Source organism: Pieris napi, chromosome 14 (assembly GCF_905475465.1).
Source record: "Pieris napi chromosome 14, ilPieNapi1.2, whole genome shotgun sequence".
Classification (NCBI taxonomy): domain Eukaryota; kingdom Metazoa; phylum Arthropoda; class Insecta; order Lepidoptera; family Pieridae; genus Pieris; species Pieris napi.
The window spans coordinates 9,571,858-9,596,746 of NC_062247.1; the positions used below are offsets into that span (position 1 = coordinate 9,571,858).

The window sequence follows — 24,889 nt, forward strand, 5'->3', positions numbered from 1 at the left end:
TTTAGTATCTTTGGTCTCTGTTGAATAATTTACACTGATTAAAAAATCTGAGTTTCTTTAAAAAAGAATTTATTTTGGACTATTTTTCATAAATAAAGGTTTAAATATTAAAATAGGCTGTAGAATTTACTCTATATTGACTTTATTTTTGCTAGTACCCGAAATTAAAATTATATAGTAGGTACCTATAAATAAAAGACTCGATATTAATAAAGTATATATTTTCTCATTTCTTACAAAGCACTCATACTGTTTATATTCTTCGGTTTTGGATCGTCGACAGCGGCTTCCGGCGGAAGTAATGGATCTATGTTGATATCTAGATCTTTCAACGCATCGTCCAAGATCTTAATCTTGCCAAGTAACTTCTCCGCTTGTAAATTGTAACCTGGCTCTAACATCTTACCAGATGGATTCAATTTGAATAAATATTCTGCCTGTGTAAAGAAATAAACATTATAATATACGTAGAAAAATATATGTGATCGGATTATGAAATTAGGACAAACGTTTTAGTTGCCTTGGTTACCATGTTTTTCATATATAAGACGTCTTATTATACTCTGATTTTTAATTCCGTAGAATTCCGTCAGTGATGGCAAACCTTTTTGGCCTCGCGAAAATTGAAAAATGTCAATTACAATACGAGTCTGAACATCTGAGTCTATACATACATTTTATTGTTAGTTAATGTACCCATTATTTATTAAGTGCGGTGCTCCACATTAAAAGTGGTTTAACGGCGAGTGGTAATTACGTTCCTTTTCATCACTAACAGTATAAAACGCACAAGTAAAGATAACATTATTTGTACAAATAAAACACCAATCCCCAGGCTGAGACAATTTAATACAAAAACAATTGAGATACTTATACTATTTTTGAATCATAACGATACCGCGATTCAAGGAACCACAGGCGACATCTATTGGTTCAACATAAAACTATAATAATTTAAACATACCGCGATTCAAGGAACCACAGGCGACATCTATTTGTTGAACATATAACTATAATTGTTTAAACATACCGCCCACCATGGACAGAATGTACATCACTTCCGCCCACCGTGAATAAACTGTAAACAAGTAATCGTAGTGGACTGTAATAGAGTTTAAAAAGTTCGTACAAGCCTTTCACAGTAGCTAGAAGCGACAACATACCTATTATATTATACAACAACAGAAAAAATAAAAAATAAAAAACAACAACATCAGATTTACCCAAATATCTTACTTCGTCACAGGCAATATACATAATTTGGTTATAGGACGCTTAACGATAACATCCTTACATTTAAGACTAACAACCCTCGTAATATTGTCCGAACCTGCATGTTTATCCGTTATAATCCCTAATAACCATTTTGCTGGAGGAAGATTATCCTCTCGAACTAAAACAATATCACCAACATTCGGTTCTGGTTTTTGATGTGCCCATTTGTAACGTTGCATGAACTGCGTGAGATATTCATTTGACCACCTACGCCAAAAATGCTGCAGCAACTGTTGCGTTAGCTGCCAGCGCTTTAGTGAAGAAACCGATGAGGTTTCATAATTGCTGTCCGGCACCAAAACCAATGGCTCGCCGACAAGAAAATGTCCTGGAGTAAGAGGTGTAGGATCTTGTGAGTTCACACTTAATTGTGACAATGGTCTGGAATTGAGACAGGCTTCTATTTGGTACAGAAGAGTGCTCATCTCTTCAAAGGTCAACGTCTGAGTACCTATCACTCGTTTTAGGTGGTGTTTGGTGGATTTTATTCCAGCCTCCCATAATCCACCGAAATGTGGAGCATGAGGTGGAATAAAATGCCATGTTGTTCCATTTGTTGCCAAACTCTCAGCAATTTCTATTGCCAATGATGACTTTTCTTGGGACCACAATGTTTTGAGTTCGCGTGCGGCACCTACAAAATTTGTACCATTATCACTGTATAGGTCAGCACAATGCCCACGTCTGGCCACGAAACGCTTGAATGCGGCCAAAAATCCTTGCGCTGTAAGGTCGCTTGCAACCTCCAAATGTACTGCTCTAGTTGCCATACACACAAACAAACATACATATCCTTTGTATGCTCGATGGCCTCTACCTTTGGATGTTCTTATTAAAATAGGACCCGCATAATCCAGGCCGCTTCGATGAAAAGGACGAATTGGAGTTACACGTGAAGGAGGTAACTGTCCCATAAGTTGGTCTCTTGCTTGTGCAGCGTATCGTACACATCGAACACAATTTCGAACGAATAACTTTGTACGAGTTTTAATATCTAAAATCCAGTATTTGGACCGAATATAGTTTATCATTAATTGCGGCCCGCCATGCAAAGTTTTTTCATGGGCGTCGGCTATGATCAAGTCGGTAAGATGTGATTTTGACGGCAAAATCACTGGATGTTTTTTGTCTATGTTGAAGTCAGCTCTTTCAAGACGACCACCAACTCGCATGATACTTTCACGATCCAGAAAAGGAGTCAATACGGTAAGTTTACTTTTCTTATAAATTGGTTTATTATTTCTTAAATCATTGATTTCCAGAAAAAAGTACTCATTCTGACATGCTTTTATAATAATATGTAATGCTTGATTTAGTTCTTTATTAGTTAACCATATAGGAAAACTCTCTTCAGGTCGCTTTAATTTGTTTATAAACCTTCTACAGTAAGCAAATACTCTCAATGATTTCCTTAAAGTCGAAAAATTTGTCCAAAAAATGTTTTGACTACTATCCACCACATGGCATGCCTTCACACCTTTTTCTTCTAAATTAGTGTCTGGTATGGGTTTCCGTTCGTAATTGATAACTTTATTTTGTAGCCAGGGGGAACCAGTTCTCCACATTTCCATGTTTACTAAAGCTGATGGTGTCACTCCCCGAGAGGCACAATCTGCTGGATTGTCGGTAGATGAAACATGTGACCACTGAGTTGCGTCTAAAATGTCTAAAATCTCCGAAACACGATTAGCAATGAAAGTTTTCCATCGACTGGGATGGCTACTTAACCAAGCTAGCACAACCGTGGAATCAGTCCAAGCGTGAAGTTTATCCTTTGGTACGTGCAGAACTTCTGCAACTTCTTGTAACAACTTGGCCAGTAAAACAGCTCCACACAGTTCGAGCCTTGGAATACTAACTTGTTTGATTGGTGCTACCCTTGTTTTAGACGTTATCAGATGGACATGAACATTCCCAGAGCCATCAACTACCCGAACATAAATTACAGCAGCATAAGCTTCATTTGAAGCATCGCTAAACCCATGGAGCTCCAGTGTGACATCTGCTTTAGTACTTATCCAGCGTGGGAGTCGAAATTTGGTAAGTTCCAGGAGTTCCTCACGGTAAGTAATCCAATAATCAAGTAAATTATTTGGTAATTCTTGATCCCATCCGATGCCTGAAAGCCACAATTTTTGTATTAATATTTTTGCTTTCACAATTGCTGGAGCTATCCATCCCATTGGGTCGTATAGCCTTGCAATATCCGATATAACCTTTCTTTTTGTTACAGGTATGCTGATTGGAGGTAGTTGCACGGAGTATTCGAAGTCGTCGTTTCGTCGGTTCCAGGTAAGTCCTAAAATTTTAACTATTTCATTTGATTTCAGTTCTACATTAATATCTAAGTCTAAACCTTCTTTATTAATTTCCTTTAGCAGATTTTCATCATTGCTTGACCACTTTTGGAGTTCGAAGCCGCCTGTCTTTAGTAGGTTGGTAATATCGTTAAATAATTGCTTTCCTTCTGAAACTGATTCACACCCAGTAAGCAAATCATCCATGTAAAAATCCTTTAAGATTTTTTCAGATGCGACGGGATACTCTCCTCCTTCATCGTGTGCTACCTGCTGCAGAGTTCGAACTGCAAGGTAAGGAGCAGACGCAGTACCAAAAGTGACACGTAAAAGGCGAAGATGCTGTAAATCTTCTGTAGTGTCTGTGCGCCACACTAAACGTTGATAGTCTACATCTTCTCTTGTTACCCTAACTTGACGGTACATTTTGATTATGTCGGCAACCAGACAAATAGGATGTAGCCTCCATCTTAAAACAATGTGACGTAAGTCAGGCTGTAGCGCCGGTCCGACCATCAAATCACTATTCAGTGATACACCGTTCTGGTCTCGACAGGATGCATCGAAAACAACTCTGAGTTTAGTCGTCGATTTATCAGCTCTAACGACCGCGTGATGAGGTAAGTAAACCGTTTCTTTTTTGTCAATTTCTTCTATAGGTACTAACTCCATATGTCCCAACTTCAAATACTCTGATATTACATCTGTATATGATTTCTTTAAATCTGGTGATTTCAATAAACGATTTTCTAACATTAAGAATCGTTTAATTGCTATCTCACGTGAATTACCATATTTGCAGCTCGGATCGACATCTCTGAATGGGAGTTTAACGATATAACTTCCTGATGGATCTCGCTTCGTGGTTTCTTTATAGATGTCTTCACATCTTTGTTCTTCATGAGTGAGGTGAGTTCTTTTAAGGTTAAAGTTATCAGACTCAAGTTCCCAAAATTGTTTAAGGTTAAAATCATCATTGTTAATTTGAGTGTGCATTGTTAATATGTTTTCGCAACCCAAACCATGTTGGTCGTGATGATCGTTCTCAATTTTTCCAGATAAGATCCAACCTAGCCTAGTGTTCTGAGCTATTGGTGTTCCTGGTGGTCCTCTCATTAGACCCTCAGCTATGATTTGACAATAGACATCAGCACCAAGCAACATATCAATATGACTTGGTTTGTTGAAATTTGGATCTGCTAACTTCATCCTTGGTAGATTTGGCCACAGATGGACAACGAATTCCTTTACAGGGAGGAATGAAGTTAGTTTTTTAAGAACATGAGCTGTTACACAAATAGTAAATGATTCATCTTGAATTGATTGCAGATTAATCTGCACTACATATTTGGAATCAAGTGGGGCATTGCCGTCACCTCCAACTCCAGATATGACACTGTTGCTTTTGATTTTCTTTAGCCCCAGCAACTGGACTGCAGACTCCGTAATAAATGAAGCCTGTGAGCCCTGATCTAATAAGGCTCGCAGTGTCATACTTGATCCAGAATTATTGTTGGCCCTTACGAGGGCTGTTGCCAATAGAACTTGTTTTCTGGTATTAGTAAAACAAGTGGTAATATTTTCAATGTTGGTCTCGTATGGTCTCGATGTTGTTGCCGTTGCAACAACATTGATATCTTCTGGTGATTGGTTGTTAGCTGATACATTATCTGTTGATACACTAGCGTTGTAATGCAAAAGTGAATGGTGTTTTCGTTTGCAAATCTTACACCTGGTGGGCAAACGACACGCCTCAACCGAATGATTAGCACCTAAACAGTTGAAGCATAAGGCGGAACTTTGAACAAACTCACGACGTGTTTTAAGGTTACCCTTAGCAAATTTCTTACAATTTCCTATTTTATGCGTACTATCTGAACAAAAGACACAATTTGATTTTTCCTTAAAAGTTACATGATGAGATTGAGTGCTTTTGACTGGTTTGTTTATTAAAAATTCAAGTGACCTAAACCTTTGCTCTAAAAATTCAAAAAACTGATTTAATGTTGGCAATTCATCTGTTAAATTACAAATTTTAGTTTCCCATAACTCTCTAGACTTAGTATCTAATTTTGAACTTAAAATATATAAAACAATAACATCCCAATTGTCAGTTACTATTCCTATATTTTTCAATGCATTTAAACATTCATTTGTGGTGTCTAGTAATTCTTTAACAGCATTTGAAGATTCGGAAACAATATTCTTTTGAGAAAAAAATCTTTTTAAAATACTATTTGTAATAAATTTCTTATTATTAAAACGTTGTTCTAACATACTCCAACATAGTTCATAATTTTCACTTGTAACCGGCAAATGTCGTAGTAACTGCTCGGCTTCACCGGTCAGGTAACTTTTTAGGTAATGCAACTTTTGCACTGCTTGCAACGATTTGTTGCTGTGTATCAATGACTTAAACAGGTCACGAAACGTGGTCCATTGTGAATAGTGGCCAGAAAAAGTAGGTATTGTTATTCTAGGTAATTTTACTTCACTGTTAATGTTGCTTACTACATCACTCGTAACTATAGGGCTATTTTTAAATTTAGTAAGTTTTTCCTTTATATCAATTTTGTATTCACTATATAAATCTTCCGTCTCTCCATATACATCTTTCAAGCTGTACTCCGATTCATCATAATCTTCCTCACCATAGTTACATATTAATTTATTGTGTGTCTCTTCAAATGTTGACCATTGTTTTTCTAATTGTTCCAATCTGGTTTCCAAATAACTTCCTGTAATTCTATCTTTTGGTGTTTTCTTAAAATTTGTATAAGCCCTTTTTAATGTTTTGTTAATATCTTTCTGTACTCTTACAAGTGATTCCATTGTGATTTTTCTAAGTTACACTTGTAAAATTTCCAAGTTCCAAATCGCAAATTTTTCTAAGTGTTTGGTGTACCTAATAATTTCGACTTAGGCAAAATCGGGCATGGATTCCCCGTGGTTAACCACTTTTGCCTTAATTTTTCTCAGTTATTTTACTTGCGTTATTAGACTTCCAATTTGTTAGGCAAAGTTTTAAAGTACTTACAGTTTTAGTCACCTTTACACTTACACACCACAATCACTTATTTTACACTTTTTATACACTAGGGTTTCCAATCACTGCTGTATCCGGCTACGAATGACCATGTACAAATAAAACACCAATCCCCAGGCTGAGACAATTTAATACAAAAACAATTGAGATACTTATACTATTTTTGAATCATAACGATACCGCGATTCAAGGAACCACAGGCGACATCTATTGGTTCAACATAAAACTATAATTGTTTAAACATACCGCGATTCAAGGAACCACAGGCGACATCTATTTGTTGAACATATAACTATAATTGTTTAAACATTATTTTTTTAAAGGTTTACGAAACCTGGAATTAGTAGGTAATGATGCCAGCTAAAGAATAAAAGAAAGTAATTTAAGTTAATTCGTTATATTGTTCGTGATATTGAAATATTTGTTATTTTTGTATTAGGTCACTTGAGTAAGTAAATATTTAGATTTACCTTTTTGTAGGTAAAACATAAAAAATACGTAGCATATTTTTATTGCCCTCAAATAAGACAAATGTGTCCCTTTTTCGGTTTAGAACATTTTTAGTAGCAACACTATTTCAGAATTCTACGGAATTAAAAAGCAGAGTATACGTTAGTTTTACTATAAAGTCTAAACCATGGACTATCTCTATAAAGATAAACCCGCGTGACTATAAATTTAAATCGAATTTAACATTGCTTAATCATTTAGGTCATCTTCAATGTCGTGTCAATTTAATTCTCCTATTAATTATACTTTGCATACTTCAGTTAAAATAATTACTATTTAGTACCTAGAGGCCGTTCAAGTATTACGTAACACTGTATTACCCACACATTGTCTATGCTTGAAAACGAAATGCATTTTCGAGGATTCCTACGTTTAATATGTTTATGTACTATTATTTTTGAGAGCTTTGCTTACTTTTGCTGACAAGAGGGGGGGGGGGGATAAATTACAGTAATTCTGCATATACATCTACATAGGTATAATTTGACGATTGTGGAATTAAAAATAATAAGTAGATTTAAGTGTTTCTATGTAATTTTATAATACAGAACTAATATAATAAATATACCTGTAAAAAACGACAAACGAATCTATTAAATCTAACATGTTCCGAAACAGTTTAATTGCGTGGTATGTGTCTAATTTGTGTGTTCTTCTTTCGTGTGTAAATATGGAAAAGTTATGAGTTACTAATGATTTTTGTCTGTAACTCGCTTTAGATTTCAATCGTACGAATATACAAACAAATAACTAACGTAAAATAATGTCAAACAATTCGTAAACTTCACAATACTGTCAGCAATTAGGCAAACAAAATACTGTACAAAGGTTATTAATTACATTTGAAAATCTCGATGTCTGAGTTTAAGCTTACAATATAAGAAATATTTCATTGCCGCGCTTGAAAATAGTTATTCTATTATATGCAAAGTTATTTGGGTTTTTTTAACTTCCAACTAAGGGTCTAAATTTCTAAAGAATGTCTAATGTGCTAGTAAATTGACCGATTTATTAATACAGAATCTGTTTAAACTAACAAAAGCCTGATAATCCGTAGCTTTGGTGTTTCGTTGTGGATTATGATTTCCTTTGAATAATTTTAATGTAAAGAGAGGGTATCTTGCCGAGTTTCTTGCCTGTTCTTCTCAGAACAAGGCATCCAAGACATATGGCGTAGTCTTTTGCTCCTTCACGAATTTTGTAAACGTTTTTGACATTCATAAGAATGCGCTGAGACGCATCTAAACGGAATAAACGTATTATGATTTTGATTAAATAGCGATTTTGAGGTTTCTTACGAAGGTTTCACATGATAAATATATAACAACATATAAAAAATATCAACATTTTCATCCTCACGTCATTCACCTTTCTATCACTTACCAAGAAATCAATAGGATCATCAGGTCTCAGTTTGGCTACTTCAAGTAAGGCAGGCGTGAGGGTAGGGAAAATATGGTTGATGAGATAATTGCGCATGGGTTCGCTGGCTACAGCCAAGGCTGCCTCTTCTTCTTCTTGCATCAGGATGTATAACTCCGACTATTATAGTTCTTTTTATATAAATTTCTTTATGACTTGTTAAAACTAAATTGGTTTGGCTAAATTACTTTGCGAATATGATTTCCCGTGACCTTACATACAAAAAACATCGAATAATGGAAATCGTTCTCGACTAACACACAAAAAATTTCATCAAAATCTGTCCAGCCGTTTAGGGGTTTAATTACGGACACATGCACAGAAGATTTATATATATACCAGCTGTTTATTTGCTGTATAGATAAATAACCTAGATACCGACTGCAGCGCCATCTGCCGGGCTGATTTGTGAATCTAAACCATCTAATCCAGGGCGTCAACCAAACGCATACAAAAAAATTCATTCAAATCAATCCTGCCGTTTAAGAGAAGTTCCGTGACATACACACGCACAGTATAATTATATATATGTATAAAGATTATAGAGGCATTTCAGTCCGCTTTACTCGATAGTTAGCGCTAAGTATGACATATATAATAGATATATATATAATATAGTTTACCCTAAGACCACCTAAAGTGTCTTGTTCCTAGGTTCGATTCCATTTTTGGGGAATGTATTTCTGCACAGAATGTTAGTCTCCCAGCAAACCTCTCCGATCACGTCAATAATGGGGAATGATGGGGTCACATTAACAAAATAAATAAATTAAAAATATAAACAATAGTTAAACATAATACCCAATACTCCATTTTGTCTTCATGTTCTTCTTGCATTTTCTTTTCGAGCTCCTTCAAAGCGTTTGCCTCCTGAGATCGAAGGGTCTCACATTCCATCTTCTCTTTCTTTTCAGCGGCTTCGATCAAAGCTTTAAAACCAGGGTATACATAAGGGACTATATGTATGTAGGCACCGCAAGCGAACCGCAAGCGTGCCGCAAATAAAAAGCATGGCGTGCCATTAAACAGGCTTAAATTCTTTAAGGTCTAGGAATTTAAATACAACTTCTTACACAAATTTATTTTGACGTTTCGAGAATTATTAACATCGAGTATGTTTATATAAAAGTACTCGATACATCTAAATGATATCTACGAGTATATGTATTCGAATGTAATGTTATATACAGTGGCGTAACTATACCATCTGGGGCCCGTGGTAAATCTTTTTTCGTGGCAATTCTTTTGATGGGGCCCTATCAGTAAAAATCGTCCCTACTCAGTTTAATTTTAATAAACATCGAGATTTTCAGGGTACTCAATTACACGTTGTATATGTTCGACTAATGGCCATAGGCCGCCTCTCTTAGGCGAGAGGGAATGGTCTGTAGTCCCCTCGCTAGCCCAATGCGTATTGGAGACTTCACATTGATCCATATAACATAATATCTCTTGGGCAGGGGCCCTCTTGGGTCGGGGGCCCGTGGTATTTTGCCAGCCCTGCCACCCTATTGTTACGCCACTGATTATATAGATATTACTATGTTTGTATGTTTGTAACCTATAACTCAAATACTGCACCGGTTTAAAAAAATATTAGTTTCATAATGACTTTTAGGATCTAACACCGGTTTCCTCACGATATTTTCCTTCACCATTCAAGCGAGTGTTAAACATACGCGCATATAGAAAGTCCATAGGTGCACAGACGGAGCTCGAACCTACGACCTCAAGGATGAGTCGGTCACTCTTCTACTCCTATCCGACAAAATCAAACCTACTATACTCACCAATAAGCTTCCCATACCGACACGGCCGCCCCATTCTCAAAGCAACCGCCGCATACGTCCCCTTCATACCATAATCCGAATGTTCCTTTACCGGAACAACCAACGGATGTATATCAAGCTCATCAAAGAAGTTCAGAGGAGTGACGTCACGTCCGTCATTAAGCCTGAACTCACTCAGTCGTTTCAAGACCGTCTCCTCGTCTAGCCGTGAGTCACCGTCCGGTTGGCGCATGGCCTTATCACAGACAAAGTCGTCAGTTGCTTCTAACGATACTACGATATCTGTGAATGTTGGGACAGTATTGTATCGTCTTATTCATAAACTCAGTTGTATAGAACATGTATTTAATTAGTTTGTTACCTGATTTTAAGGGTAATCTTTAGATTAGAGACTTACGACCGATTACTTATGTTGTATTGTTAAAATAATATTTTTCGCAGTAGCGTACACCTAGGTATGTAAGGAGGGAGGAACGCCTTATTAATATTACTTAATTGATAATTAATTTGTATTGTAATGTAATGTTTTGTATAACATATAAAATGTACTTAGAAAATATTGATGCATAGAATAGGCTTTCGGTTAATTTATAAAAATAACTTAATTGTATAATAGTTTTATAATATTTTGAGATGAATTTTGGCCATACATTAGCTGCAAATAAATAATTAAACAGAAAACAATAATAATTCAATTCATCTATAATAATAATATTTATTCATTTTCTCACAAAAACTTCGTACATAAACAAGTGACAGTTATATATTATTATAATAAAAAAATTGTCTCTTCTTCTATTTAGGTAAAATGCTAGTTTGTGTGAGACTGATGCTTGCTAAAAGTAAGAGTAAAGGTCATCAGGCCTCCACCACTTCGGATCGACAGAATGTATGACTGTCATATGAGAAAATTCAATACATTTTTGAAGTACTTATACTCAGTACCACGGATTTGACAAGGTACGAAAACACTAACTCTGTTCATAGCGTTAAACAATTTGAGAGATAAGGACATTTTACTCAAGGATTCTTATCTAGTTTTCTCTTGTTACGAAACAAGGACAGGCGTAGCCACTTCTCCAATAATATTTCTAATGTTCTGAGTATAGTGGAGGTCTGTCGCCTCGAGTGGTTTCTGTTACAATGAGTGCCGTGTTTTACAATTCTATTGCAAGAAATAAATACTACAGATAAAACAGTAACATTAATTTAATTAATAGTATTTGTATGTTTTATTAAGTATATGGCTTTTATAATATGAACAACCGAGGTTTCTTTTTTTGTAGAATCTACTTCCAATTCGGTGGGAAATATAAAATACTTAAATATGTATTAAAAGTTCTTTATAAAAATACTTTAAATACATAAGTAATTAAGATTAGGATATACTTTTCTAAATTTAAATTAATATAATAGATAATAGAGCAATTTTTGACAGTTTACGCACTACCATAAAGAGTGATGTCACACCACAGAGCATAACAGTTCACACGTTATTAGTCAGGAATTAATATAAATCTAAATAATAATCCTACCTGGCAATAGCTTTTTCAGTACATTGCTGAATAAATCCAGATCCTCATCAAACGGCTCCTCCTCTGTTTCCTCACCAGCTTCAGAATCTTGCTCATCGCCTTTGTCAAACACTACACAGATTTGCTCAAATAAATAAGCAATAATGTTGTAATTGAATCGAATACAACTCAGGGGTCCGATTAATTTAGATTTCTAGAAAAACACATTTGTCAAACCTCGGAATGGCACTTGCTTACAAACATTTGTGTCTTCCAGAACAATCTGAAAACAACTTCATGAAACTTTCGTTCCTAACTATGGACCAGTGTTGGCCTGGCTTGAGCGTGCAACAACCCTGAGCCATTTCTTTTTTTTTTATTGAACAGGCGGCAAACGGGCAGGAGGCTCACCTGATGTTGTCGCCGCTCATGGGTGGCTCGCAAGCGCGCTGCCGGCCTTTTAAAAATTGGTAGGTACGCTCTTTTCTTGAAGGACCCTAAGTCGAATTGGTTTGGAAATAGTTCAGTGGGTAGCTGGTCACATACTGGTGTTAATTCATCATCTTCAAGCAAAACGGACAGCGTGTGTCAGGCACAGGCTGAAATATTTGATTTGATTGATAGATCACCTACATACCTATTTAAAAAAGTGATCACGAAACAGATACAGAAATCTGAGGCCCAGACCTAGACCTAGACCCAGACCTTGGTTGGATCTTCAAATGAAATATTATTATCTTAATATATATAAATTACGTGTCACGTTGTTTGTCCGCTGTGGACTCCTAAACTACCGAACCGATTTCAATCACATTTGTATACCGTGTGCAGTTTGATCAACTTAAAAGATAGGATAGCTTACATCTCAATTTATACCCGCAATATTATTTTATTGCAAAATATTAGTTTATCATTTGGTAGTCACAATTCAAACAGATGGCGCTGTGTTGAAAGTACCAACGTAAAATAAGCAACAATTTAATGGCATTACCACCAAAAAGCATGGTGGACTGGTGTTCTACTGCCGTTTCCCTTGAATAGTTTACTACTATGTAATATAACAAAATTCTTAGCCACAGCAACGCTTGGCCGGTCTGCTAGTAATTATATATATATAACAATGGCTTACGCATAGAGCACTGTGTTATCGTAGTTGGAAATCCATCCAGAACCCAGCCTCTGTTAATGGCTTCGCGGTTAAGCATTCTCTGACGCAAATATCTAAAGTTAAAAATTTTACATTTTCTTTACTGATTTCCAGTGGTAGGGAAAACAGTGGTTGAACAAAAGTACATACAATTTACGTTTTTTATAAAACATGTATTTTAGATACAGCTTAGATAACCTCAAACCATACAACCAAAGTTTAATTTCCCATAAAGAGTTTTACTGCAATAGTATAATTTTAGCTATTTATTTGAAATAAAAATTTCATCTAAATTTAAATGTTGACGCTTTCCTCGCTCAACGAATAAGTATCGCAATACAGCGAAGAAATGCTGCCAGCGTTAAAGGCGACAGGGACCAAACTTTTTAAATTTGTTTTAATTTTCTATTTATTAAATTTTAATTATTATTATTAGTATGTAGGTTAAGAATATTATTAATACTGCATATTTGTGAGTTGGAAAGAAATAAATTACATCTTGTATTGTGAAGCAAAAAAAATTGTATATTACTACAAAAAGATAAACTCCAAGTAATATCAAAATTAATGACTACACAAAAATATAATATATCTATATGTACTTATATATATCTTAAAGCTGAAGAGTTAATTAACACTGTGCAAACGTCCTAATAACTATAATAAGTTAGATAAGGAAACTTGCTTGGACGAAATAGATAAATGTTAAAGCTTTATGTAGAATTTTCTAATTTTTGAAGCATTTCTAACCACTGAATTAAATAGAATTTTTTGTTGGATAAAAATATAACATTCAGATTTCAATAACACCTGGTATTCACCTATTACACCTTCTTCTAATATATAAAATTCTCGTGTCGCGGTGTTTGTAGTTAAACTCCTCCGAAACGGCTTGACCGATTCTAATGAAATTTTGTGTGCATATTGGGTATGTCTGAGAATCGGACAACATCTATTTTTCATCCCCCTAAATGTTAAGTTTTCCACCCCTAATTTTTTTTTAATTCTTAGATAATTTTAATTTTTCTTTTTTTTATGATACAGCATTAAAAAATACATACAACCACTAATTTTCACCCCTCTACGATCAACCCCTATTTTTTATTATAAATGATATACCTACATGGCAAAATGACGTTTGCCGGATCAGCTAGTATTATATACAAACCCTAGTAATTCCTCATCATTGAAGGCACGACCTGACTGCAGCATTGCAAGTGTTTGACGAGCATTCTCCTGAATCGCTTCCTCTTCACCGGCATCATCTTCATCATCAGGCGGTGAAGCATCTTCCTCTTCACCAGTGGGAATTGGCAGACCAGCCGTTTCCCCATTTTCCCAGTGTTTTATACGCCATGTCTAGAAATTTGATTAGCTCAAATCCTGGAGTGCATATTTCTGTGCCTACTGATTTATTTCATTAATTGATACAGCGTTGCCAGATGGAGCAGGTAGGGGCAGAGAATCTTCCTTTGACAGACGCCCTTGTATTGGAAAACAACTAATATAAAACAAATACATTTCTAGTTTCTATGTAAAATAAATAAAAAAATCAGTGACGCTACAACCTCTTTAGGTCTTGGCCTCAGATTTCTGAATCTGTTTCATGATCATTTTTAAATCTAATAGGCAAGTAGGTGATCAGCCTCCAATGCCTGACACACGTCGTCGACTTTTTGGGTCTAAGACACCGTTCGAGCAAATGTTAATTGCGCACATAGAAAGAAAGTCCATTGATGCACAGCCGGGGATCGAACCTCAGGTATGAGAATCGTACGCTGAAGCCACTAGGCCAACAATGCTCTTTCTATGTATGAATGTAAAAAATAAAATAATTACAAAACTATAGAGATGTAAGTAAACAATTAACAATTAATAAGTATTATATATTAATACACACCAAGTCATTTATTATATCGTCTACCACTGTGTCTGGTGAAATATAGATCAATCCATAAGCTTCACATATAAGTTTCGACAAAGTAGTTTTTCCTATAATAGGAGGCCCGTAGACAATCACCTAGAATAATAAAATTTTATTAATGCTTTAATTTTTAATTTGCTTTAGCACGCGCTTGTACGTAGAGAACTAGACTAGGTACTTAAGCCTCGTATTCATGGTAAACATTTGTTTAGCACAGTTGATCAACATTGTTGTTGCTGGAATCTTTGTTTAAATCAATATAGCCACCACACGCCAATCTGCAGTTTAAATGTTGCCCAATGAAGTAGTGTTGTTGTATACTCTGTATCTGATGTATAGGATGCTTTTGATAGAAACAGCCTTGCGATTCTGTAACTCACTTTTCGAACTCTCACAGCGGTTTTCGCAGCGGCGGTCGCGCTCAAATCAGTAGTGAAGCAGTCATTTTACGATTTGGCATTCTGATAAACAATAAACTACAAGCACCCTCCTTATTGAATTATTTTATCATTGTTCCACACTACTGCCATGTTATAATCGGTCGTAAACACGTCCACACACATCAACAATTGTTGATAAACAGATGTTGCTATTCGTCGGGCGAGTTCTCGTCAACATGCCGTTGTCAACTATGCAACACGCAGTGTTTCCAGCAACATGTTGATAGCATTTCCGCAACACGTTGATTCAACATTGTTGCTAAACCAATGTGTACAGCTTGCTAGCCAGTAGACTGTGAAATTTATATGTATTGAATATCAGGAGTATCTGTATGTATGTAATGTGTATTATGACCAAGCTGCACTAGTTAACTATATATATGAGAGGGTGAGATGTAACAACCTAACAACCCTACGGATGCCTTAACATGAATACGAGGCTTCACGGATGAACTTATAAAACCTACTTGGACAGTATTTATAACTTAAGAATCTAATAATGACCTAAGATTGTTTAGATACTGTGTAATAAAAGCAATCCACGAACAAGTTCGATATTCCCTGCTCAAGGAAAACTTTTTCGATTCTGGCCTGAGAAGTAGTATTAAGCTGTATTTTTCTCTTAACTCTTTATTTTTTAGTACACCACGATTAGTGACCCATGTAACTGTATCCTCTTAATGGTTTATTTATAATGTTTATGCACTATGTTTCATTTGTGTTAGTAAATATTTGTCGTTTCACCTATATTTAATAAGAAAACTAAAAAAAGATAGCTATTTTTAAAATATAAAAAGATAGATATTTTTTGGGTTACTTGCCTACAAAATAATATGAAATTCTCTGAAACGTGCCGAAGTAACGAGATTCGAAAACTATAATTATTAGAAACTGGCAATATCAATTTTTTTTAATCTTTACTATTTACATATATACCTTAAAAGGTTTGAGCCCTCTCTCCTTTTTAAACTGTTTGATGAGCGCAGGCACATTCTCTCCGAAGCTCATCTCCGAGGTCCATTGCAAGGCCATTGTTTCAACAATGAACGTGGGCTCCATATTCAAATTGAGCGTCATCAAATCATATATCCTTTGCTAAATAATGCAAAGTGTTTACTGATTTTAAATATTCAACTACTAAGTTTAAGATCATACTAATGAATTGCACGATTATTCGACAAGGATACAAAACAAAACTTTTCTTATTTTACTTATTTGGGATTGATAAACCCAAGAAATCTAGTGGAACAGTCACAATCAAGCAACGGCAATAAATAAGTGCAGTGGCGTAACAATAGGGTGGCAGGGCTGGCAAAATGCCACGGGCCCCCGAACCAAGAGGGCCTCTGCCCAAGAGATATTGATAGATGTTCTATGGATGAATGTGAAGTCTCCAATACGCTAGCTAGGGGATATTGGGCTAGCGTGGGGACTACAGACCATTCCCTCTCGCCTAAGAGAGGAGGCCTATGGCCATTAGTGGGATATATACAACATATACGCTATATTGAGTACGCTGAAAATCTCGAAGTTTATTAAAATTAAACCGAGTACGTGACAATTTTTCTTGATAGGCCCCCATCAAAAAGAATTTGCCACGGGCCCCAGATAGTAGTTACGCCACTGCAAAAGTGTATTGTAAAGAAATTCATATAACTTTGAACAGTGAATTTCAGACATAGTATAATGTAGTTGGTTTCAATATTTTATTAGATTTCTTATTTAGTGATATTTTGGTATGAATTTAAAAAAAAACAAGACGTATGACACATGTCATCGACGTTTCGATTTGTGATGTGCCGGTGTCCTCACGATGTTATCTTCACTGTACGGGTGTTAGATATTTGCACCAATAGACAGGAAGTCCATTAGTGGACATCAGGGGAGTGAACCCACAACCTCAGGGATGAGAGGCGCACGCTGATGCCACTACGCCTAAAGGTAGTGTGACTTTTAAACGTCAATGTGTATAAATAAAATTAACAACTGTGCCATCATGGCGTACACAATGTTTTAATCACAAATTATTAATACAACCACTGAGTTCAAGGGTATTGGGAAATTAATTATCAAAAATGGCGTTGTGTACCTTAAAAAAAATTAGTGAAAAATTCTCTTACGTCAATTTCCGGTATCAGAAATGCGTCTTCCGGTGGAATACATTTAAACATGCCTGATCCAACTATTCGGCCCAAAGGTTTTATAATCTATAGAAAACTTTAATAAATCAATAGTTTCATTATATAATATCTATGGTTTACTAGAGTACTACACATAATCTTAATTTTTATTCGACTTTGCGATTACAATGAGCAATCGTCGTCGGCAAAAGGTTTATAAATAAACTATAATTTATGCGTTTTAAAATATAATAACTATACTAAAACGGTTTTAGTATAATCAGTATTTTTTTTTATTATTTTAATTAAAAGAGAATACCTCTCTTTGTTTCGTAACGTTTTGTTCCACAGCCAAAATATATAACTTCTTTGGAAAATCACTTATTAGGTTATAAACTATTCTGAAATATGAATTATATTTAGGATTAGGTATACCAGACTGCTATAAGATAATCAGTCTTTAGTAAAATAAAAATAAATATGTTTATTATGGAATATAAGATACAGGTATCACTTGTTCCACGTCATTCAATTTGAATCGGTAGACATCCCTACTCATTTGCAAAGAAGAAGGGTGGAGCCCGAGAGAAAAGGCCGGCGTAGAAACTCTCGGTACTCTTTTAAAATAGCAAATCATCATACAAAATTACTATGGCAAACAACACTTATTTTAAAATAACATTCAAGATTTACCGGAACAAATATGATTTAATCCACAATCGAACTCCAGGTTAAGCCCCAACTAGGCCACGAAGAACACTAAAGCCCCGTATTCATGGTAAACATTTGTTTAGCAACAGTTGCTAAACATTGTTGGTGAGCGGCGAGAATGTTGCTAGCAACTATGTTTAAATCAATACAGGTTGTCCACACGCCAGTCTGCGTTAAAATGTTGCCCGAGGAGGTAGTGTTGTTGTGTTCTCTGTATCAGATGTATAGAATCTCTAATAAAAAAAAGAGAAAAAGATGGTGGATTCGAAATTATCTTTTGCAAAGAGAAAATTTGATGAGTGACCTCAGAATGACAGATGGATCATTTTGTAACTTTACGAGAATGTCGAAAAGTGATTTCGAACATCTTCTAGAAATGATTGGTCCATCAATAGCCAAAAGGGAAACAAATATTCGTCAGCCAGTTTCACCTCAAACGAGGCTGGCTATTACATTACGGTATCTTGCAACTGGAGATTCATACAGTTCTCTTTCATACACATTCAGAGTATCAAAACAATTGATTAGCAAAATTATACCAGATGTATGTCAAGAACTAATTAACTCACTAGCAGGATATGTCAAGGTACAAGAACACTATTTGTGTAATCAAGTATTTTATTAATTAAAAAACACAAAAAAAAAACAGTGTATGCTATTGCGTTGATTCATCACTGAGATAGTTAACTAAGTTTAGTATAGCCGAATCTTCTGTTTCGTCTCGTAATGCATCTAGTCTATTTGTTTCGTGTCTCTCAATTTCTTAGTAGTTGCACCACATAACAAAAATTCCAATGGCTCGTAATAAATCCATTTACATTTTTCTATTGCGCCGCTGCCTGTAGTTTTTTTTGCCGACATCTTTTTTTTCTCTCTAGTAAATTGAGTACGCAGTACATGTATTTTAGTTTCTACGTCTTTTTTGGGTATATTTAGGACTTGAGAAATTTCTTCGAATGCATCGTTCTTTTTGTTTCTATCTTTGTATTGTTTTATAGAACAATCCCATAATAATGGTTTTGATTGAAATAATTCTATTAATTGCATTATTTTATCATTGCTCCACACTACTGCCATGTTTATAAACTGTTGCAAACTCGTCCACACACGTCAACAATTGTCGCTAAACTGATGTTTACGCTTGTCGGGCGAGAGCTTGTCAACATGATGCTGTCAACTCTGCAACACGCAGTGTTGCCAGCAACATGTTGACAGCAACTCCGCAACACGTTGATTCAACTTTGTTGCTCAACAAATGTTTCCCATGAATACGGGGCTTTATACCTAAATATTTAGGTGTAACAAAGATCGGGGTTCGGTGAACATATTTTAATAGCTGTTACTTCATATTATATATTACACTTTGGAAATTAAGTTATACAATCATTTTTAACCAATTAAGACTTCTAATTACAAATAGGATAGTATTTATCTTATAATTACTTATTTTCCATAAAATCTAGACTAGCGGCATGTACATGGCTGGATATTTGTTAATATACCTATTGGATAGACTGTGTAACTCAGGAACAATGTAACATTCCATTAGTGAAAGAATTTTTGAAAAATACAAATCGTTCCACTTCATAATATTAGTAAAAATATATCTACTTATTCATAAATAAATAATAGTTTAAATAAACTAAAAAACACGCTTTTAAAAAACATCAAACTAAAAAGTGAAAAATAATTCCTAGTTTAGGCTGAAAATGGTAATGAACAAAAAAATACTGGTATTATTGTGAAAAAGCGTGGGTTGCTCTATAGACGAAAAAAATGGCACAGAGATTTAAACTATTATTTATTTTTTAGTTAATTTTTTTTTGGATTATTGCATTGTCATCGATCTTTGACAGGTGCGCAAAATTTGAATAGAATCTGTCCGTTTAAAGTGGGTCAAAATCGAGTCCGAAGGAGTCGGTTACATACATACATACATACATACATACAGGTGAAGCTAATATAAAGCGTGTAAAAATAAGTCCGTTTACTAAAGTAATTATCTGTCTTTTTCCACCATATCGTAAGCACAATTTGACAGAAAGAAAGAGTATTTTTAGGTACAATTAGATTTGTATAGATTTTATTAACTACGTATATACTTATACTTACTGAGCTAAATCCAGTACATTAATGAGAGGAATCACGTTATGGCCTCGTCCAAGGATCGGTAAAAACGGTTCACACTCCCAAGCCTTTTGAAACCAATAGAAAAGCACATCCTCCGTACCACCATACGTCAAACCAGCTCCGATAACGATAGCACTGAAGTATTTTGATATAAGAAATTTGGCAATTACTCAAGCAAATAGGAATTAATAATTTTCTTGTTGGACGGCCTTATCGCTAACAAGACAACCCTAGTATACCGTACAAGAAGTGCAGAAAAAATTAACAATAAAACAAAGTACATGTAACACACACACACACATTAATACGAGGCAGAAGAGAAGTGCTCAAAAAGAAGATTCCTAAATAAATTTAAAGACTGAGCTCGTATCAAGCGGTAAAAATAATATCAAGAGTTAAAGAGCTCCAAAACTGGATACTTTTCACAAATTTATGATGATTTTTGCATGTAATTTTTTTATAATTTTATTTTAATCGTTAAAATTTTTGTTTAGTTAAGTGTGTATAGCTGTCGCAATAAAATAGTATGGGTCCACTGAAAGTCAATGTTGCTACTGCCAGAAACTTAAAACTTAAAGTTGGGCCCATTTTTTATTAAAGTGATTGTGTTTGTATTTCTTGCTTTTATCAGTCAAATATTTTTTCTTATTAAAGACGTTATACTTAGAGCGCTTGACTAAAATAGGCAAAGCAGTTTGAGAATGTCAAACGGAAGACGATGGCTCATTTCATTTGACTATGATTGGTCAAGAACAGATGATGTCATCAAAAACGAGTATTATTGTAACAAATTTTATACTCAGCACTGACAGTCAAGTGTAAACGACTGGTTCAGCAAATAATCAGGGAATATGCAGCAGAAGGCAGAAGCAACAGGGCAGAAACGGCTTTTGCAATCGTATTATATTTGCTTTTTTCACAAAAAGGTTAAACTACTCACAAAATTCACCATTTTCCGTTTAACAATTTCACCCTTTTGTCTACTTTACTGCATGCATTATTATTTACATGCAATAATATCATTATTTATATATTTGTATACAGTGTTAGCTGCTGTTTAACAAAATCTTATCATACCCAATCTGCGTTCTAAATTTTCTGGCGATGGACACAACTTCGTTTTCGACATCATAGTGCATCTTATAACTTGGGTGTGGCTTCCGTTTCCTAAAGTCTGACTCGATAAACGGCATATCGGGCGTCTCCTGTTTATTATAATGACATATTTTCAATTTTTGAAGTGAAACTTCTTTAGGCATGACGGTAAAATTTTTACGGATGAAACGCAATAATAATAATATGTATTAGCGTCACGAAGATGTGCAGAGTTTATGTCGAAGAAAAGGGAGAGAGCGATTGAGACCGATTGAGAGAGAGTGAGAAGGTCGAAATACCTTATAGAAATTCTACAAGGTATATTATAGTATAAGATCCCGCTATACAACGACCTTCACCGAGATGCTTATTTATTGAAACTTATTTTATATATAATTTAATATGTCAATAAATATAATCCATATGGGTTGCCTAGCAAATTTCAGTCCAGAGTATTTTTAAGAGATGATGTCATACATCATCTCAAATAAAATTAATTGCAGCTCACTTCTAGAAAAATTTCTGTTCAATACTCCTGCCTACAAGACTCGTAGTTGTGCCTTATTTTATGTTCCCCACATCAACGCTTGTAAATACACACACGCGGTGCTTTTCCATAAATGAATCTATTGTTCATATTGTTCGCGCTAAAGCCTTTGTTTGTCAAGTTAGTTGCCTAACAATTCCTTTACTGTACGACCACATCGCACATAGAAATAAAATTGCTAATTCACAGCCCGAGTTTAAACTAATAAAAACCTTAGTACTTCTGATTTTTGATTTAATAATTTTTTTGAAATTAATTTACGATTTTTCACGTAGAGACAGCAGATCTCTTCTTGTCAAGATAGTAATCTTGACATACTTATCTTTCTCGCTTCATCCACTATTCACTCATGCTTTCAAACATATACAGAAAACAATTGCCGTAACAAATTTTTTAATGTACTTACGGCGATAAAACACATTCATAACATAATATTTTTATAAGTCAAACGAATTTCCTTCACAAGTAGGTTGCTTAGATAACATACCTATCGTTACGTACAATTGGAATATCGTTCTATTGATAGCGAAGATTCTCACCGGGTCGAGTGGTTTCGTAACACCCCAAGTCATAACAGTAGATACGAGAATGAGATATCGTTTCTTAGATTCGCCTGCCCCGCCATCGTCATCTGTAGGTACTATTTGACCAGACTGTTTCTCTAATAAATCCTTCAAAACTAAAACAGAGTAGATACTTAAGATTTGTCACTTTATAGTCGTGGTCAATATGTTGCGTTTATATTAAAGATTTTTTTATAAACCTTTCTTTAGCATGAATAAAATTTTAAAATTTTAAAAAAGTATGAATTATTGATAATTTCTGTTATTTTCCCACATCTTCAATTATTATCACATTTTCGTAAGGGCGGCGTGGAAGAGAAGAGATTAATGCTGTTTTTGTTTCTTTTTTAATTAGTTTTGTGCAAGTTTTTATATACCTAAGGGTATGATTAAGAAATGAAGCTTAGCACTAAGTCTGAATGCCGTATATCAAAATACATTACATTTCTGACGTAAGCCTCGTTTCTGAATCTCACAGCCTATAGGTCAACCTGTCCATTAGGGAGCGTTCAAGTATTACTTCACGCAAGTTTCGAAGATTATTGACACCCCCCCCCCATGTAACGCACCGTAACGTTTTTCTGTACCCAATAGTAAAACGTTTCGTTAAGTGACTCTTTAAATACCTAACAGTTACCATTATGTGGTGTAAAGTACTGGAAAGTCTGGTATTGGTAAATAATATTAACAATAACGTGTAATTCAAACCCCGCCACGCATCGTTACGTTTTACAAATAAACCCCCCCCCCCAAAATTCGTTACGTAATACTTGATTGCTCCTTAGGTGCCGAATATCCATCTATGTATTCCGCTATATACTAACGTTTTAAATAGTCCACGACTATTGATAGCTCGTTTCTATCATAGCTTATATCCAAAACAAGCGTTCCACATGTCAGCATGGACGATAACAACTCTGCCTTAGGCACTATCCGAGCAACGTTGTCAATAGATTTTATTTTAGAATCGGTGACGGTACCTTGAAATAAAATAATACAATTTCGGATTTTTGAAGTCGGTTAAAAAAACTGGTTTTAACCATCTACATACATTAGATCATTTTTATAATTAAGTAGTTAAAAAAATATAATATACTTTTTCAGTAAAATTTCTGTTCATCAATATATAATATACTACCTGACCGGGCAAACGTCGTTTTGCCATGTATATCATTTATAATAAAAATAGGGGTTGATCTTAGAGGGGTGAAAATTAGGGTTTGTATGTATTTTTTAATGCTGTATCATAAAAAAATTAAAATGTGACATTTTGTCTAAAAATTAAAAAAATAAATTTAGGGGAGGACTACCCCTAACATTTAGGGGGATGAAAAATAGATGTTGGCCGATTCTCATAGATACCGGATAAGCACAAAAAATTTCATCAAAATGGGTCAAGCCGTTTCGGAGGAGTATGGCAACGAAAACTGTGACACGAGAATTTTATATATTTACGTAAAGTAGAATTATAAAAACTTTTTGTGTCTCTAAGAAAACAAAACTCACCGAAAATTTCGTATGGTTGTTCTGGTGGCGGGGCTGGACCCATATCTACCGCATCTTCACCAAGCACCATTGTCTGCGAATGCTGTTTGACAGACTCTGTTGCATTTTTCTCTAATATTTTAGATACTTCCTTTAAGATACATTCGCCGTGATATGAATCGACATTGTTAATAAAATAACGTTTAAACGAAAACAAGATATCGGCCTCAGAAAGCGATTTATCTGAAGACAGTTTTTCCATAGATTTCTTCATATTGCAAAATATTTTTTGTATTATGAAGTATTAAATATCGTTTCTTCAAATTGAATCACAAAGAGTTGACAATGACAGTGTTGAAATGACAATTGGTTCCACATAAAAACTTTTTTAAACACTGCTGACTTTCCTATTGAAAGTACTGGGTACGTAAGTATAAATAAACTATTTTTAATTAAATAAAAAATATTTTTTTATACCCCTAGTATCCTATTCAACCTAATTATCAGACTACGAATCTATCGTACCTATACAATTTCTTTGTCATATTGTCGCAGTTAGAGACTGGAGACCCCGACTAGAAACTTGAAAATTTAGCAGTGGATTTTGCGATTTAAAATTTCTCAGTTTTAGGAATTGGAAAATTAATGATAAACAAATGTATAATGTGCCGTAATTTTCAATGTTAAAAGGATAAAAATACACAAAAAAACTTGTTAAAAATATTATATGTACCTACAATTATTAATATCTTTAATTTGACTCTGCCACTTAAATATGGCGGATTAAATTTTATTAAGATTCACTATTAATAGATTTTGAAACAATAATAAGATACAATATTGCGTTAATTTAGGATTGGCGCCAAAACGGAA

At 34.8% G+C, this 24,889-nt stretch overlaps 1 protein-coding gene across 1 annotated transcript; it reads right to left on the reverse strand.

The window, feature by feature from the left end:
- Nucleotides 1-206: 206 nt before the first annotated feature.
- Nucleotides 207-24,352, reverse strand: LOC125055733 (adenylate kinase 7-like). Its single transcript, XM_047658255.1, has 16 exons — nucleotides 24,038-24,352; nucleotides 23,356-23,511; nucleotides 22,508-22,647; nucleotides 21,404-21,531; nucleotides 20,309-20,461; nucleotides 17,805-17,886; nucleotides 17,486-17,572; nucleotides 16,302-16,460; nucleotides 14,902-15,021; nucleotides 14,170-14,360; nucleotides 12,984-13,075; nucleotides 11,876-11,986; nucleotides 10,341-10,622; nucleotides 9,352-9,479; nucleotides 8,512-8,670; nucleotides 207-437 (listed from the first exon to the last, which is right to left on the reverse strand). Exons 1-16 carry the CDS (start codon nucleotides 24,288-24,290, stop codon nucleotides 234-236), a joined length of 2,445 nt encoding a protein of 814 aa, XP_047514211.1. The 5' UTR covers nucleotides 24,291-24,352; the 3' UTR covers nucleotides 207-233.
- Nucleotides 24,353-24,889: the final 537 nt, after the last annotated feature.

Bases quoted from the DNA above. Each gene is read 5' to 3' on its own strand.
- LOC125055733 (XM_047658255.1), bottom strand. From the start codon at position 24,290: ATGAAGAAATCTATGGAAAAACTGTCTTCAGATAAATCGCTTTCTGAG. The intron at 20,462-21,403 runs GTATGATAAGAT...AAAATACTTCAG, and splicing joins AAATTTAGAACGCAGATTGG to TGCTATCGTTATCGGAGCTG. The intron at 17,573-17,804 runs GTATTCTCTTTT...AGTTTTCTATAG, and splicing joins ACGTTACGAAACAAAGAGAG to ATTATAAAACCTTTGGGCCG.